At 43.0% G+C, this 17,624-nt stretch overlaps 1 protein-coding gene and 1 long non-coding RNA gene across 3 annotated transcripts in view; one reads left to right on the forward strand and one right to left on the reverse strand.

Annotated features, from left to right (window-relative positions):
• The window catches only part of LOC133146113 (uncharacterized), a 49,808-nt gene that overhangs the window by 10,353 nt on the left and 21,831 nt on the right, over positions 1-17,624 (forward strand). The window lies entirely within an intron of this gene.
• vegfab (vascular endothelial growth factor Ab) lies at positions 563-13,675 on the reverse strand. 2 transcript variants are annotated; one of them, XM_061270344.1, is made up of 8 exons: positions 12,979-13,675; positions 11,613-11,655; positions 10,658-10,830; positions 9,695-9,891; positions 9,303-9,379; positions 6,474-6,506; positions 2,007-2,138; positions 563-1,924 (listed from the first exon to the last, which is right to left on the reverse strand). In XM_061270344.1, the coding sequence occupies exons 4-8, from the start codon at positions 9,878-9,880 to the stop codon at positions 1,903-1,905; spliced, it is 450 nt and encodes a 149-aa protein (XP_061126328.1). In that variant the 5' UTR covers positions 9,881-9,891; positions 10,658-10,830; positions 11,613-11,655; positions 12,979-13,675; the 3' UTR covers positions 563-1,902. The 2 variants fall into 2 exon arrangements, with proteins under 2 accessions (XP_061126328.1, XP_061126327.1); XM_061270343.1 differs by lacking the exon at positions 10,658-10,830 and having other exon boundaries at positions 12,979-13,674.

The following is a 17,624-nucleotide window of genomic DNA, read 5'->3' on the forward strand; positions in this document are numbered from 1 at the left end:
GTGACTAAAAAGCCTGCCGGTTTGTCGCACATTTTTTAACCCGCCATTATGGTTTTGTGCGAGCAATTTATTTAAAGAAAAAAAAAGCATTGATGTCGACGTCCGTTTGTCCTTTTATTATCAATCCTATATTTAAGCCTTTGAACCTTGTGAACCTCCCAAGGGAGGCTAGTTAAAGAGTAATGATTCTAAATTGCATTAATGACTCACACTTTTCACATGACCCGCTCATCCAATGTTCTTGCGTAAGACGTTCGACACAAGAGACCAGATGTTATTGGCGCGTCATGAGCGACAGCTGCTCTCGCTGCAACGTCGCTCCTGGCGTGGACAATCCCTTATTCCCGCCTTGGCTTGGCACTTGGTAATCACGAGGCGGACGAGAGTACCGAAATGTCTTCAATAGACACTCCAAAATCTCTTCTTAAGACTTCTAGCCATTCCGTCTTATTTATTTATTTATTTTTAAAATCATGATAGCTTGACTTCAGCTAATGAGTCGATCGCGTTGTCACATATTTAAGTCTTAGGCTTTGGAAGAAAATGAGAACAGGACACAAGAACCTTTTCAGTATTTTATATAAAAACAATATAATTTGAAAATAAATATGCTTTACTGTTTTACATGGACACATAAAAACAGGTTATTAGTGATGGAACAGCATCAACAACAAAAAAGGAGGAGGAGCTAATAAATCGGGTTTCTGAGACTGATGGTAGAGGTTGCTGTATTTTTCTGTATATATTTTTGTGTCGTTGGTAGTCTAGTGGTGTTGGTAGCAGTATTTTTTTCTGTAATTGCGTGTTGCACGACAAACAAAACACACACGTCTTTACATACACATCTATACAAATGTTAAAAGACCAACACGCGCTTTGCGTACGTCCGCCTAATAATTCAGGTGTCCTCCTCGCTACAAAGGAAGCATTTAGGGAATGTTAGTAAATATCTGATCCTTTTTTTTTGGTTGGTGTAATTTCATTTTAGTTAAATATGTAAAAATATAATAAAATTAAAGCACAGATAATCCATGCCAAAAACTGGACAGTGGTAGGGAGAGGGTGGGACACAACACTGCATATATAAATAGAGCGCATTAAATATGGGCAATAAAATGAATACTGAAAAATACTCTATGACATTATAAATTATCTACAATGGACTATGACGGGATAATATTAGCTATATACAAGTTCAGAGAGGACGTGTAATCAAAGCACTACTGCGTTAAATCCCCCTTTTCCTGGAAAAAAGGAACGAATAATTTATAAAGCACTTTTGTCAGTCTTTTTGTTTTTTTTGAAGCGAGGCATTGGGTTTCCCGATGGAATCAAACTACAGTAGAGTTTTCATTCAGTGGTTTTCTTTCACGCCAGCTATAATAGCACGTCGGCTTGCAGTATCCCTTTAAAGGCACTCGTAATCGTGTGCTGAAAATGTCCTCGGAGGAAAAAGCAGCCATCTTCTGAAAGAAGCAGTAAAAGCAGACATCCACGTGTGAATCCGTGCCAGAACGCTCCTCTCCCTCCTCATCCTTGTCGTCTTAAATCTCCGAGCGATTTGCGTACCAGCACAGTAGACTCGCATCCAGTGAAAGTGAAGTCAGAAGGCGCTTCCGTCAAATGATGCGTTTGTTTAGTTGATTATGATTTTTTTTGTAGCAGCAAACAGTTGTGTAGTATGCTGGTCTACATACTCACTCACACACGGACACGCAACGCATACACATACTGTAGATATACCGTGGGAGCCAACTGTCTGTCCTTCTCTCAGTCCAGAGCAGAATGCTTTCCACAGAAAACAATGTCAAAGTGCTGTGCTGCGAAATATCCGTTGCATTACGTTCTAATAATAGAACGGAGTATTCCTTCATCTTTAATGTGCGCGGCGTTTCTCCTCGCTCATCTTCTGGGCTTGTCACATCTGGACAAAAGGTAGGAATCAGATTTTTTTTTACAAATCTTTAGTTTAGCAAAAAAATGGCTTGGCTTCAAGTCGCTCTCACCTGCAGGTCCTCTCGTTGAGCTCTAGTTGGCGTTCTTTACAAAACTCGTCTGTGTGTTTGCAGGAGCAGCGGCAGGTTTGCGGATCCTGCACGAATAAATGCTTCCTCCTTTCAGAGCAGGGCTTGCAAATACTAGAGTGAGACAGACAGACAGACAGACAGACAGATCCGGGGAAAGGAAGAAGAGACGGATGAGGATTATCAAGAGTGCTGAATTACCCGTCCTCGGGTCATACGGCCCAGTTTGCCCTTCCAAGTGTTTGCGTGGCATGTGACAGTCTGGCTTGTATTGCACACTGGCAAAAAACGCACGTGGGCCGCCTTCACGCCCCCTTGAAACCTTCATCTTTCACGTCTTACGTTAGTGCGACCTTCAGTGACCGAGCTTGTAACTCAATTCACTTGCATAGTAAATCAGTTTTTCTCCACGGAAATTACCGGTTTTTCCCATGTATAATGCGCAAGATTTAACTAATTTATTGTCCTAAAATCTGGGGTGCGCATTATACATGGGTACAATTTATTATTATTTTTTTTAATCCGGATATCATACGGAGGCCGCCATTACAGATGCACTTTCTTCTCTGCTGTTCACTTCAAACACGCTCCATACGAACACAATGCTCTCGTATCAGACGCTTGCTCGATCACCTGCTCGTTTGCTGTCACAATGTACCCTACACAAATCCGAGACATTTCTTCGCTATTGAGTTTGCTAGCGCATGCGCAGTGATGCTGACCGGCAGAATAACATCCGGTTGTTCCCAAAGATGATCTTTTTTCTGAAATAATTTTACGTTTACGGACTTAAGTAGGAGTCAAAATTTGGGTGCGTATTATACATGGGTACAGGCTTTTTTCCAGCATCGACATGCCATTTTTAGGGTGCGTATTATACATGGGGGCGCATTATACATGGAAAAAAACGGTAGTTAAATTGCCAGAGAGCGGTTCCAATGTTTTATGTTATTAATAATAAAAAAAAAAAACTAATGTGAAGAAGATTCGAGAATCTGCTTTTTGCAGCGTTAGGACATTTTATTTTATTGTCAAAAAGATGGAAGGACTCCGCTACTTCATTGCTTCACATAGCAACGACAAACCAACAATTGCACTTGAGACACAAAATGGCGGCAGAATTGTTGCGAGACAAGCGCTTGCTCGGCGACTCAAAAGCAGCGTTTGATACACAATCGCTTTCGATTACAAATTGCCCCTAGCAGAGCAACAGATAGCCATCACTCATATCTCGTGACATAACAAAAGGACCAGCATTGTGCGAGGGGGCACCTAAAAAAAGATGAAAAGCACATAAAGGGCAACGGAGACAGAGACGAGACACAGCAAAGCGACACAGACTAAACACGCTGATTACGATCCCGCTGATAGCGGCGCGGCAACGACAACAGCCAATGCGTTTATTCCTGCTCGTCCGTTATCGCCCATCTGAAGTTGAGACCTTCCGAAGAAAATGTACCTTTTACTTTTCTTTCATGATTGTAGCAGTTGGGCGCGGCGTACGGAAAATCGTTTGAGCCTTTACGACGATTGATTAGTCTTGATGGGTGAGATGGATTAAGTTAGCGGTTAGCAGCGTCTGACAATGTTAGCAAAACACGGAGAAGCGTGAGATGACGAGTGCTAGCGTGACGGGTGCGTTAGCAACATCCTAACGGACGGGGTGCGGGTGTAGTACATTAAAAAGGACAAAGGAGCTCTTCCCAAGCCATTTTAATTACGAGAAGCACGACACTCAGGTGCATACGGAAGAGGATTAGGGCCAGTGAATAAAAAAAAAACGAGGGGTGACAGGATTCTGACCTTTTTTCTCAGAATTCTGACTTTAAAGTGGGAATTCTGACTTTATTCTCAGAATTCTGACTTTATTCTCAGAATTCTGAGAATAAAGTCAGAATTCTGAGTTTAAAGTCAGAAATTGGGAATTCTGACTTTAAAGTCAGAATTCTGACTTTATTCTCAGAATTCTGAGAATTCCCACTTTAAAATCAGAATTCTGAGAATAAAGTCAGAATTCTGACTAAAGTCAGAATTCCCAATTTCTGACTTTAAACTCAGAATTCTGACTTTATTCCCAGAATTCTGACTTTAAAGTGGGAATTCTGACTTTATTCTCAGAATTCTGAGAATAAAGTCAGAATTCTGAGAATAAAGTCAGAATTCCCACTTTAAAGTCAGAATTCTGAGAAAAAAGTCAGAATCCTTTCACCCCTCGTTTTTTTCTTCTTCACTAATCTAATCCTCTTCCGTAGGTGCAGGTAGGCGGAGAAGGCGAAGCTGACATACGAATCGCCAATTGTTAAGTCTCGGTTTTTCTTTCGCTTTCGTTTTTGGCATTTAGCTGGGCCTCGCCAGGATTGTTTGCAAGAGAGAGCACAACAACGCAGAGAGAGAGAGTCTGAGAGTGAGAGAAAGAGTGGAGCGCGTTTTTACTTAAAAAAAAAAAAAAGTCAAAGCGGCGATATTTATTTATACTATAAATAAAGGTATAGGTTGTATTAGGTTATAGGTTACGGTTGAACGGAATGTTTGAAAAGCACTGAAAAAGTACAGGCGTCAGTTTCCCCAGTAAAGCTATTTTGTTTTGTGGGAATTCAAATAAACGATGTCACTGGTAAAGATTCTGAAATGCGCGCAAAGAATGCAACCTCACGTCGGCTGTTTTCCCACATAATAATAGAACGTCGTGGACCTAAAATGTTCCGTGCAAAGATGAGCGTGCGAGCCATTTACTGTTTTGTTTTATAAAACAGTAAATAAATATATAAAACTCCCCACATGAATGAAAAATAATAAATTTCGTCCGGACCACATCAGTCAACTCAAGTCTTAACATTGTTATTGATTCAAAGCGCAACACAATGGGAACAAGCTCATAAAGGATTAGAGGCTTACAAAGGATGCACCTGGGGCTTTACATGTGCGCCTTTTGCTGACTGGGCATTTTACTCCCAAGCATGTAAAGACCCTTTAATGAAACTTCTGAGGAATTTGATTTTAACATGCAAGATTTCTGCCTCTGGGAATAGCCCACAATCAGGAGAAAAGACAAAAATGCAACAAACTAGCATCATTTGCATATCAGACCACAGCTATTTGTACACAGAATCCAGCAACAACACAATCCTTGATTTTTGCTGCACCAAATGTGAAATGTGTTAAACTGAACTATGTTGATTTTAATGTAATGCTAATAGAAAATATGTCGCTTACAATTCGCTACCATCGTTCCACGATGATAAATATCCGTCAATACATTTCTTGGAAGATTAAAGATTAAATTGTACAACATACCGCGGTAGATTTATCATTCTGCTCCTAAATCTGTCCTTTGCCGTGTGTTTACATGAACGTTTTTGTTCCTTGGCGGAAAAATTTGTTATGATATGACAGAGCCGATGGTCTTGTTTTGACTAATTATGAAATCCGGTATATTTTGGCACCCAGTGCTTAGCCGCTCCTCCCGACCTCTCACATTGATGACTTGAGTCACACTACTAAAAAAATAAAACGCAAAGTTGAATGACCGCCAGTGCGTCGTCTTTGTCTTTTAGTTGCGGGACAACTCGTAAACAATCAAGAGGAGGTTAAAGAGGAGGCCCCTCGACACTATACGACAACTGGCCTTGTCTAAAGCGCAAACAAATGCAACTGCCACCGATTTTTAACAAGCGCTCAGAGAGTCATTTTAACGGGTTTTAGCGGCTTCTGGTGCCAGCGGAGCGACTTGAGCAAACGTCATAAAGCGAGGCGGCTCTTCAAAAAGATGCCGCTATCTATATCATGGCGAGTAGACATCTGAGTAGCAGGAGTTAAATGGATGTGAAGGAGGGCAAGAATGTAAATAGGAGATACGGCCAGGCGGAGCAAAGGCATCACGGTCAGGCGTGGTGAGGGCAACAAACTCGTTAAGAGTCACCTATTTACCGGAGGTGATGTAAGCCACCTGCACGGCTCAGCAATGTAGGCTTTTGTTAATCGTAACAACAAGATGGATAACGCACCGAGAATCAATTAATCGTGTCTTGAAGCTTTTGAGGCGAAAGGGAATGCAGTACCTTGTAGACCTTCAGAGGCGCTGCTGAGAGAGAACCGCAATAATTCTGCTCAATACCCCAATGGCATTCAAAACAGGAGTTCAGAACATTTATAGCTTCTCCCATCCATTTGGAAATAAAATTATTAATAATTACAGTTAAAGTTATTTTTCAGTTTAAAATTTGCTTACTGTACAGTTTTTTTAAGGTTTGACAAGCCTGCAAGTCAACCAGCATTGACAAAATTACTGTACGGCTCGTGTTCAACTTTGTAGGCTGGCGGGATAACGAGTCAAAATGGCTGCCCCCGAGAGAGAGAGGCCGACTTTTGTTTGCCGCAACGAGATCGAATCTCTATTGGCTATTGTACAACTCAAGCATTAAGCTTCACAAGATGCTCTGTAGTACTCACTTTTCTCGCAGCTCTTTCACTTCTTTCTTTAACCTGAAAGCAGGCACACAACAAAATGTGTTATTAGATATATCTGCGCATGGTCAACCTCCCTAAACTTTGCCCAACTCGCTTTCACTTTTAAATGACCCCGACTTCACAAGTGATGGGGCACTGGGGGGCTTGAGTGTTGTTTCACGGACACAATAGCAGCTCTGAGCGCCTCTTGCTGATAATTCTTTGTGGTGCAATCTCTCGCTGGGCAAAAGTGTGAGGAAAGCTGCTGTTTCATTCTGCGGGGTCATGCACTGCGCAGACATTTTGAAACTTTTTTTCAGGGGCAGAAATTGCATTTCATCACCAGGTTTTCATGAACGTTGTTCAAGTTGTTGGTCAAGCCATCTACGAGGTCTATGTGTTTGGCTAACTTCCTTATTGCCAGGCAACAAGTATGGTGGACCACAAGGGTAAAATCAGAAATACAGTGCCTTGCGAAAGTATTCGGCCCCCTTGAACCTTTCAACATTTCGCTACATTTCAGGCTTCAAACATAAAGATATAAAATTGTATTTTTTTGTCAAGAATCAACAAGTGGGACACAATCGTGAAGTGGAACGAAATTGATTGGATGATTTCAACTTTTTTAACAAATAAAAAACTGAAAAGTGGGGCGTGCAATATTATTCGTCCCCTTTACTTTCAGTGCAGCAAACTCACTCCAGAAGTTCAGTGAGGATCTTTGAATGATCCAATGTTGTCCTAAATGACTGATGATGATAAATAGAATCCCCCTGTGTGTAATCAAGTCTCCGTATAAATGCACCTGCTCTTTGATAGTCTCAGGGTTCTGTTTAAAGCGCAGAGAGAACCATGAAGACAAAGGAACACACCAGGCAGGTCCGAGATACTGTTGTTGAGAAGTTTAAAGCCGGATTTGGATACAAAAAGATTTCCCAAGCTTTAAACATCTCAAGGAGCACTGTGCAAGCAATTATATTGAAATGGAAGGAGTATCAGACCACTGCAAATCCACCAAGACTCGGCCGTCCCTCCAAACTTTCATCTCAAACAAGGAGAAGACTGATCAGAGATGCAGCCAAGAGGCCCATGATCACTCTGGATGAACTGCAGATAACTACAGCTGAGGTGGGAGAGTCTGTCAACAATCAGTCGTGCACTGCACAAATCTGGCCTTTATGGAAGAGTGGCAAGAAGAAAGCCATTTCTTATATCTTATATCCATAAAAAGTCTCGTTTAAAGTTTGCCACAAGCCACCTGGGAGACACACCAAACATGTGGAAGAAGGTGCTCTGGTCAGATGAAACCAAAATCGAACTTTTTGGCCACAATGCAAAACGATATGTTTGGCGTAAAAGCAACACAGCTCATCACCCTGAACGCACCATCCCCACTGTCAAACATGGTGGTGGCAGCATCATGGTTTGGGCCTGCTTTTCTTCAGCAGGGACAGGAAAGATGGCTAAAATCGATGGAAAGATGGATGGAGCCAAATACAGGACCATTCTGGAAGAAAGCCTGTTGGAGTCTGCAAAAGACCTGAGACTGGGACGGAGATTTATCTTCCAACAGGACAATGATCCAAAACATAAAGCCAAATCTACAATGGAATGGTTCACAAATAGACGTATCTAGGTGTTAGAATGGCCAAGTCAAAGTCCAGACCTGAATCCAATCGAGAATCTGTGGAAAGAGCTGAAGACTGCTGTTCACAAACGCTCTCCATCCAACCTCACTGAGCTCGTGCTGTTTTGCAAGGAAGGATGGGCAAGAATTCCAGTCTCTCGATGTGCAAAACTCAGAGACATACCCCAAGCGACTTGCAGCTGTAATTGCAGCAAAAGGTGGCGCTACAAAGTATTAGCGCAAGGGGGCCGAATAATATTGCACGCCCCAATTTTCAGTTTTTTATTTGTTAAAAAGGTTTAAATTATCCAATCAATTTTGTTCCACTTCACGATTGTGTCCCACCTGTTGTTGATTCTTGACAAAAAATTACAATTTTATATCTTTATGTTTGAAGCCTGAAATGTGGCGAAATGTTGAAAGGTTCAAGGGGGCCGAATACTTTCGCAAGGCACTGTAAATAGCAATGGTGCGTTTAATGGCAACCTGTCCCAATACTTTTGTAATTGTAGCGAAGAGCGCTGTTTTGCTACCTTTACTGAACTAAGGCACATTGATTTTAAATAGAAAATAATCTCATGTCACCCCACCAAACAAAAATTCCGAAAAAAACTAGCACAGCTTAATTATGTTCTTTTTTTGGCCATCTAGTGGAAAAGCTTTGAATTGTTTCACGATACATCGCTAGCACAGATAGAGAGATCCATCATTTGTAGTACATAAATTTCAAAACATTGGAGGGAAATTGGATAATTTGACCGACTCAGAGGACAAGCCTCTCTGGAGGTGGTGAAAATGTATCTCACAGCTGCTTGAAAACTCTGGAAAAGACTTCAATGGTTGGAAAGGAGACTTCCGGCTGAATCGTTTCATCGCCTTGGAAGATAACGAGACGGCAAAACCATATTTAACACCAAACGTGAAAAAGCAGAAGGAACGCGGAGAATTTGGCCAGCAGCTGCACTAATGCGTCTGCGTGCGATGGAATGACGATAAGCCGGCGCACATGTCTACCGGGATATGCTTCAACCTGCAGCCGGCTTTTTTATCGCCAGCCAAGAGGAGGAAGCAGACGATAAGAAGATAGAAATGTAGCAGACCTGTCAAAATTGTCCGAAGCAGGCGAAAGAGGATTTGACATTTCTTTTGGATGTTCCCCCCCAAAGACATTCACATTTTTTGTGTGTGCGTGGATTGTTTCTTACCTACACTCACACGCGCTGTGTTCCGTAAAACTCATGAAGATATCATTTTGTTGTCTTTGGGTTTTTATTCTTTTGATCTGTGAAGAAAAATACACAAGGGTTAGTCAGCGGAGAAAAGTTGCAAAAGCTACTTAAGGTCATTTGTTGTTTAATCCAAAAGGATCCAAAACAGATCCAGAAACACGCTGGAGATACTTTATGGGCTGTTGTCAACAAATTGTCAAGATGATAATTGCCTTGTTGAAAAACCACACGCAAACGGGCTTCTCGTGCCAAGACTAAAATGATGATTCAAGCACAGTGATCTACAAAACTACCAGAGTCTGCTCCCCCTCCCACTCCCAAAAACAAAACGGGTCCCCAAAGGATAACCAGTGAGTGAGTGGTCTGACCTCCATGGTCACGTTATAGCTGGACATGGGCATGCACTGCAGCGTCTCGTCGTTGCAGCAGCCAGCGCAGCGCGTCAACACCACGCACGATGGGATGAAGATGTGCTCCACCTCCTCGGGGTACTCCTGCAGGATCTCCACCAGCAGCTCCCGAGGCTTACACAAGCTCTTGTTGTACACCTCCATCAGGGGGATCACTGTGGAAGGGAAATTGGCAAATTCAGTACTTTTGAAAACCTAGCTAGCTAGCTAGCTACACCTGTTGCCGTTCATGCGATATAATTACGATCAATTCTTATGTTTTCAGTATATAAATATAGTGGACAGACTGTTATGAGACATTTTGGTTTAGTGGTGTGCTGAGATTTTGTGTAAAAAACTTTGTGCCTTAGCTTAATACAGTGCTTCTCAAATAGTGGGGCGCGCCCCCCTTGGGGGGCGCGGTGCTATTCCTGGGGGGGCGCGTGTGACCCTGGGGAACAGGCTTTTTTTTTGGCAGTACTAGAATAAAGTGTAATTGCGCGTTTACTACAGCAGGGGGCAGTGGCGCTCTCATTGTTACTTCTGTCACGTTTGCGACAGTGCAACATTTTACGACTTACAAGACAAGTTAGGATAGTCACGGTGGGCAGGGGGGGCGCGAATAGTTTTCTTCTTGCTAGGGGGGGGGCGTAACAGAAAATAATTGAGAAGCACTGGCTTAATAGAAGTTAGGAAACACCGAGTGACTTCAAACAAAAGGATCGCTATCAAGCTTTTATCAGGGCTGTCGAACGTCTCGTTTTAATAAAGGCCAAATCGCAGTTAGAACTGGTTATGACCGCCATAAAAATGAAGAATAATTATTACATAATTGCCCCGTGTCTTTTGGATAATCACCTGGCACAAGACTGGTTATTCCCAGGTTGCCGCGTCTCAGTATTTACATACAGACAAAATTATTGAGAAAGGTAGCTGTTAAACCTTTGGGAAGCAAAACTGTGGACTTCGCGGATGGTTATAACAGCTTCCACTCTTGTGGGAAGGCTTGATGGGGATTTTGGACTGCGTGTTGTGGGAACGATTCAGAATTTCATGTTCAGCCTGAAAGACGGCCTACTGGCTCTGCTTGTCTGAAGTGCGGAAAACTCATCCAACTAGACAAAAAAAAAAAAAAGGCATCTTACGGGTGTAATCCGTGGCCATTGCAGTCACGCCAATTAATGAATGACTTGAGTAAGAGGTTCACATCAACACTTTTGCCCATATGTAAATCTATCAACGGCAGACCAAATGCTCAGCTCGTCCCGAGACACACATTTTGGACTGGCAGCTTCCAAGCTATCAATTTGAGAACAAGTGAGCGGAAAACAAGCTTCAAGACCGCCAATACAAACACGACGCCGCTGCTTGACGAATAACTAGAAGCCCCCCCCCACTGACTCTTCCAAAATCGGATTGAGCAATGCTGGGATTGTGAATGGGGGGGAAAAAAGGATGACATTACATTCCTTTCTATAAAAGTGAGTCTGGTGACTGTAAGATTTCCCTCCGCCTAACGTCAGACATGAAAAATGAAAAAATGTGGGGGGGAAAAAACGTTCAAATGTCTCTTATTATAGGTCTTTGAGTCAGGGGGAAAGGTTGGCCACCGGGGGGCGAGAGTGTGCTTGTACCGTGTCAAGGTAAGACATCACATATAGGCCTCTCACACACACACACACACACGCACACACACACACATCTATTCTCTCATACAAACACATGAACTCTCACAAACGCACACACTCACATTTGCTCACTTGATACACTGGCATAATCACTCACGTGCACTATCACACACTTTCTCAAACTCTGTCTCGCTATCTCTCATTCACAGTCTCACACATTCCCCAAAACACGCTCTGACATTTCCCAGCCTGTCCTATAGGACACCTACCGTCATGTGGACCTCTTTGCGTTTCCCTCGGTAATTGGGCACTCTGCAAAAAAATAAAAAATAAATAAATGGGAGCAAAAGTGAGTTGTGCTAGGCCTTATTGCGTAACATCTATTCACATTTGGTGGTTGAACCCCTTAAAGAGCAAAAAAAAAAAGAAAAAGAAATTGATGTATTACAGTAGTAAATCTAATCTTTGGACAGTAATGATTTACACAGCACATAGGGGCAATGTGACCTCATCTTGGCATTGAACGTGGCAAATTTTTTATAACCCCGTGTGCGCGGCAGTTGCGTCGATTTCGTAACCTTTATGGACTTCTGGCTGCATTTGTTCCCATTAAAAGCTGGTCAGAATGTCAACCAGCCACCTCACCGTCAACCCCTGTCACTGCTTTGCTGCATGTGTCTGCATGTGCATGCGCGTGTGTCTGTGCAGTGGCACCACACAAAAGGATTACTGGCAAGTTTCCATGAGTTTGCAATACCTCGCTCATGTTGCGTGAGACGGCACCATTCAACCCCAATTGGACTTAATGAAGGAAAAAAAAAAAGTCATTCCTGTTGAGGGGATGTAGAGCCCGCCCCTTCCGGGTGGTGTGAGAGAGTAGGGGTCTGGTTGGGAGAGCCCCCCCCCCTCAAATAACCACCCACCAACCCACTCACTCAAAACATTGGGAAGTGTCAAGCTAGGCAAGGGCAAGATGCCCCTTTGCAATTTTGGGGTGCGGATGTGGTTAAAGGGCCTTAATTATATCACATGGTCATTTTTATTTTAAAATAAGTGTTCTTATTGTATAGAATTTTTTTTCCCATTTTCTGTCTTTGATTGAATGTCTCACACTTCTGACCTATGACCAGCCAGTACAGCTGGCAAAGTTCATTGAGTTCAGACATTTTTTTTTCTTCCCAAAGTAATTTTCAAAAATGTTAAAACGTTAGGGAATTATTTAATTAAAAAAAATATATCTCAAATTTCAGTGACTATTAAACGAGGCTTGATAATAGATTTATTTTACATTATAATAATACATACATACATAGAAAAACGATTTAATTGACAACTCCTGAATTATTAGGTGGGAAAAAGGGACATGTGACAAATAAAAATAAATATCACTGTCAAAAACGAAATGAGAGAGCAGCATAGGTTGCTATTTTTATTACGTTTATTGTATATTTTTGTTTAATTTAATAAAAATTATATCCCTAAACATAAATGATAATATATTAAAAGTCCCTAAATTATTCAGAAGCAATGCTTCATATGTTGGCAGTTTGTTAAAGGGCCAACAATGACCCTGCAAGGTCAAGTGACGCGTTTCCTTTTTTCTTTTTCCCATTTTTTGACCCACAGTGTACTCACCTTGACAGCCGACAGCGTCAGAAATAATAGTGTCAAACTGTCAATAAAGTTCATGGTGTTGTCAAATCCAAATCCAGGCGAGGTGTTAGAATCCGCGGCGGTGCTGGCGGTGCGCTGGGTGGAGGGAGGAAGGCTTCACGTCCATCAAGTGAGCATTTACAAGCAAGGCTGTTAAAACGGGGGTCCTGGTCGGTCCGTGGGTGCCGCGTCCATGTCGGTGGCGGCGCACAAATTGATAAAAAAAAAATCCTCTTTGCGCCCCAAACTCTTCTTTCGAGCGATCCTCAGGGGCGGGGGGGGAGGGGGTTCGGGGGCCACGGTGGAGTGGGGGGGGGGAGGTTACTATTCACACATTACACACAAACACGGAGAGGCTCGATCCGGGACGTCTCACATGGTCCCGCGGCAGTGCGCTTTCCCGCAGTGACCGAGTGGCAACATTACGCACTGAATAATAATCCCATGCTTGTTGCGCCAGTGGCTGTCAGCCCGCCGTTCGCACCCCTCTCCCGTGCCTCCTTCAAGTCGAACTCAAGTGACGTAGAGGAAGGCAGGCCGCGTCCGCTCCGATCTGACGTTTCCTTTTGCGCGCACCAAAGCGGAGTCAGATGATCATCCAGGAAACCGGGACGCGTCCAGCTCTTCAGCTCCAGCTGCACTCTACAGTTGCTGTGCGTGCATCTGCGTGGGTGCGTGTGTGAGTGCGAAGCGGGCCGGCCATGATTGGTGCACGCACGGTGGGGCGTGGCTTGTTCAAATCTTGCGTTTAGCCCCTCATTGAGCGTCGACCCTTGTGATTGTGCTTTTAGTGACGTGAATGATAAATGCGCACATCGAGAGGAATGTAGCATGCAGGTGACCAAAAAAACCCCACACCTGTCTACGTTTTCCGGATCAATACTAGTGAGCTATCCTGTGGTACCTTGACTTGTTTAATTTGCTCCGTGCAACCTTATCATCCATTCCATTCCAGCCCTTACAGAATTAAAAAAATGATGGCATCCCCCAAGGCTCACTACTCGGGCATTTCAATTTTACACACCGGGGTTGCCTCCCATCCGTAGAATTACAACCAGATTTTACACTAAACTGAAAATAATCTTATTGTTCTATCAATAAAAGCCAGGAGACATTCAGGACAGCTCGATCTTGGCAGGGGACTGAGGTCCCCGAGTGCCATTCTAATTATAAGTCTTGATTATAGCATTGCTATAACAATTAAGCTAATAATGCCCTTTTGAGCAGCACTGACAGTAACTTTGTTCATTGCTCGTCTGTGCGTGTGCGCGTATCGGCACGTAGTCCAGGCACAATGTCCGACACCCACATGATGAGTCTCGCTGCGACTTCCCCTTTTTTTTTTGTTGAATGGGGCTTCTCAACGATGGCCCGCTCAGAATGAGCCACCTGTCTTCTTTTTTTTCTTTTCTGGCAACAGCTGTAGGAGGCACCGTAAGAGGAGTTCCAAAGTGATGACAGATGATGAGCTGTATTTAAGTGTTAATCGTAGTTAAGGGCTGACGTGCGCATTGACACACTTGAGATTTGATCCTATAAAGACTTTTTTAATTCCCTGGTTACATAGTATCAAGACTCTAATGATCAAAAGTCCCATTGCAAATATAGTTTATTAAAACCAAACAGCACTACTGATTTGGCTGGTAGATTAACTTAACACAGCAGCACGGAGAGGCTAAAATGTAACTCGACCAAAAAAAACCACTTAATGTTCTCATGCACGTAGTGGAAGCAGTGCTGCCAAGAAAACTACTTTGAAATTAAGAGAATATAAATCAATACAACTGAATGGAGAGGCCTGAATGCTTCCAAGGTGTCTCCATACAGTGGTGCAGCCCTCTGCTGGCCAAACTGGTGACTGCAGTTCTTATCATGAGTGATGATGACACACCACGGCTGTCTGGCTTCGGGTGTTCAAATGACTAGTCTAGAATCCAAACGAAACTCATCAAACAGAATTGAGATTAAGTTGAGCTTTGACGCCGTGATTCTGCTTTCCCGAGATTTCCCGCAAAGCATTTGCGGCCTTTTTTCTGGAGGTAGCGTACACACTAGACCAGGGGTGTCAAACTCAATTGCACAGGGGGCCAAAATTCAAAACACACTTCAGGTCGCGGGCCGAACAGAACAAACATTTATTGAACACACTAAAACTAACTTTTAACATAAACGGACAGGAATGTTATTCTGGAATAAATAAACTTAAACTTTAAATAACTCAATATCTTGATCTCCATAAAAATATATCCAGTTAAAATTATACAAGTTAGAAATTGGAACATGCTGCAAAAAAAACGCCTGAAAAAATAAATAAAAATGGTGACAGTGCTTGTACTTCAAGTAAACATTAAAATAATAAATCAAAACGTTTGATTGTCTTTGCTTTTGTCATTTTAAATAAAAAAAACTACATTTTAAATATCCCAAATGATTTTACTCTTCATAAAAATATTTCCTGTCAAAATTATACAAGATAGAAATATGAACATGCTGCAAAACAAAACAAAACCTGGAAATATAAAAATAATTTGTGCTTTTCAGCAATAACAACCTGCTTTGGCGATCTCTTCTGCCACGATAAAATTCGCTTTCACAGCAGCTTCACTTTGTGATTTTGCACAGGTGAAAAACGTCTGCTGGAATGTCAGCTTCTTCTTTAACTCTTCTACCTTCTGTATCTTCTGCTCTGCATTCAGGTCTTTCAGGTTATCCAGATGTTTTGTTTCATAGTGCCGTCTTAGATTAAAATCTTTCAACACAGCCACATTAGCGCCACAAATGAGACAAACGGGCTTACTGGCAATGTCAGTAAACATATACTCAACCTCCCATCAGTTTTTAAAGGTTCTGTTTTCAGAATCAACTTTTCTCTTCGGCATCATGAGGGGCTAGCTTCGCAATAACTTGCAGCAACAAGCACTTCTCCTGATTGCCGCGGAAAAACGCTCGGCAAGGCAGCGAAAGCAATGCATTATGGGATCTGTAGTTTATTGTGTTATCGCTTTATATTGTCGGGCCATTAGTAACAATAATATAAAATGATCTCGCGGGCCGGATATAATTGCATGCCGGGCCGGATGTGGCCCGCGGGCCGTGAGTTTGACACATATGCACTAGACAGATGGAGAAATAGTATGAAAAATCAAAACGTTACATAACAAGCATTAAATGCTTGTCTTTCAGCAGTGAGCCCGGAGAAACAATCATTGAGTTATTTCCAGATGAATACAACCCGCAAATTTATAGTCTTGATTTGGTCGACTTGCAAACGTTGATATTTTTGCGCATGTGGGAGCATGTTTGTTGTTGTGTCTCTACTGTAAATTGCATCAGAGGCGCCACCAGACGAACAAAATGGCCGACCGACGAACCATCTTGAGCCAAATCCACATTCCTGCTTTCTTCCCGCTACGGCTACACCCATCCCCCACCCCACAACCAATCTTTGCCAAATCCTACCGCGGAGGTTCTGCAGAATAGTCCGATTCTGGTGGGTTTGCAACTTTCTACTGATTGTATCTTGGGATGTCTCGGGAGTCAAAGTTGTCTGCTTGCTGGATGAGGTGCAGATGTAAAACGGTCTGTTGAGTCTGTTCACTGTCGGCCGAAGACAGCGCCCGAATAAAAAGCCTTGTTTGTAGTCTTTGGAACACAAAGCACCTCGTTCCATTTTTGCGATCGTTCGCCAAGGCGCCACTCTCGCTCTCTTTTTCTCGATCACCCAAAGCCGGAGGGAGAGCGAGAAATTGGCGGCGATTTGCGGCTGCACAGATGACTTTGCTCATGTCCGATAGCCCCGGAATAAATCATCAACCTATCAGCCTCGCAACTGGTTGACCCGGCCCAGCTGTAAGTGGAGTGGCGCACAGAGGCAGAGGCCTCAAGCCCCCCCACCTGTCCTGCTCTTATATTGGGAATAGGCGATAAGTCGGGGCTTTTAGATAAAGCCAAAGCTAAAGTTCAAGTGTGTTAACAAGCAAACAGGGGGGGGAAAATGGCTTCCCGTCATTTCCCCAAGTGGCTCGTCCAGTTCGCTGAACCCTCATCTCTCTCCTCCCTCTTCTCGGTCGCTTCCAGCAAGCGATCTGTGTACTCCCTTTTGAGCAGTTAAAACACTTTGTCAAATAATTTAGTCAGCCAAGTGAGAGACGGCAAATTCTGTTTCTATAGTTACATGTTTTGGGTGTCTGTGTTTACTGTCGTACCTATTTTTATGACTCTATTACAGCTTAGTCATTTTGTCGTGGTAGTCACACGACAGAAAAGCAAACAGGTCGCCTCAAAGATGAACTTTAGCCTGGTTAGCGCCAGTTCAGCGTTTGCTCTAACAACAAAAACACTTGCAAGTCAAGTTAGCACTGTTCCAACGACTGCCACCTTCTGGTATGGAGGCTTACACATTGCATTACGTACGCGCAAATTCAGTCTCGGGCCCGGCGGCGCAAGTCAGACCTGGTTTATCAGACATTTGTCGTCATTCGCTTGAACTCCACACAAAAGTGATTTTCACCCTCAGGCGCCTTTGAGGTTTGGGAAAGTTTTCTGCCATGAGTCACGGCGCTGGCAAGATGGCAAGATGCAAGCTGCGGTTTGTTTGCGCAGTTAAGCAAGACTAATCCCTTTGTTGT

The sequence above is a fragment of the Syngnathus typhle genome, linkage group LG22 (genome assembly GCF_033458585.1).
Source record: "Syngnathus typhle isolate RoL2023-S1 ecotype Sweden linkage group LG22, RoL_Styp_1.0, whole genome shotgun sequence".
Taxonomy (NCBI): Eukaryota; Metazoa; Chordata; class Actinopteri; order Syngnathiformes; family Syngnathidae; genus Syngnathus; species Syngnathus typhle.

Bases quoted from the DNA above. Each gene is read 5' to 3' on its own strand.
- vegfab (XM_061270343.1), bottom strand. From the start codon at position 13,032: ATGAACTTTATTGACAGTTTGACACTATTATTTCTGACGCTGTCGGCT. The intron at 9,892-11,612 runs GTAGGTGTCCTA...TCCCTTCCACAG, and splicing joins GCAAAGAGGTCCACATGACG to TGATCCCCCTGATGGAGGTG. The intron at 2,139-6,473 runs GTGAGTACTACA...GTCTCACTCTAG, and splicing joins GTGAAAGAGCTGCGAGAAAA to TATTTGCAAGCCCTGCTCTG.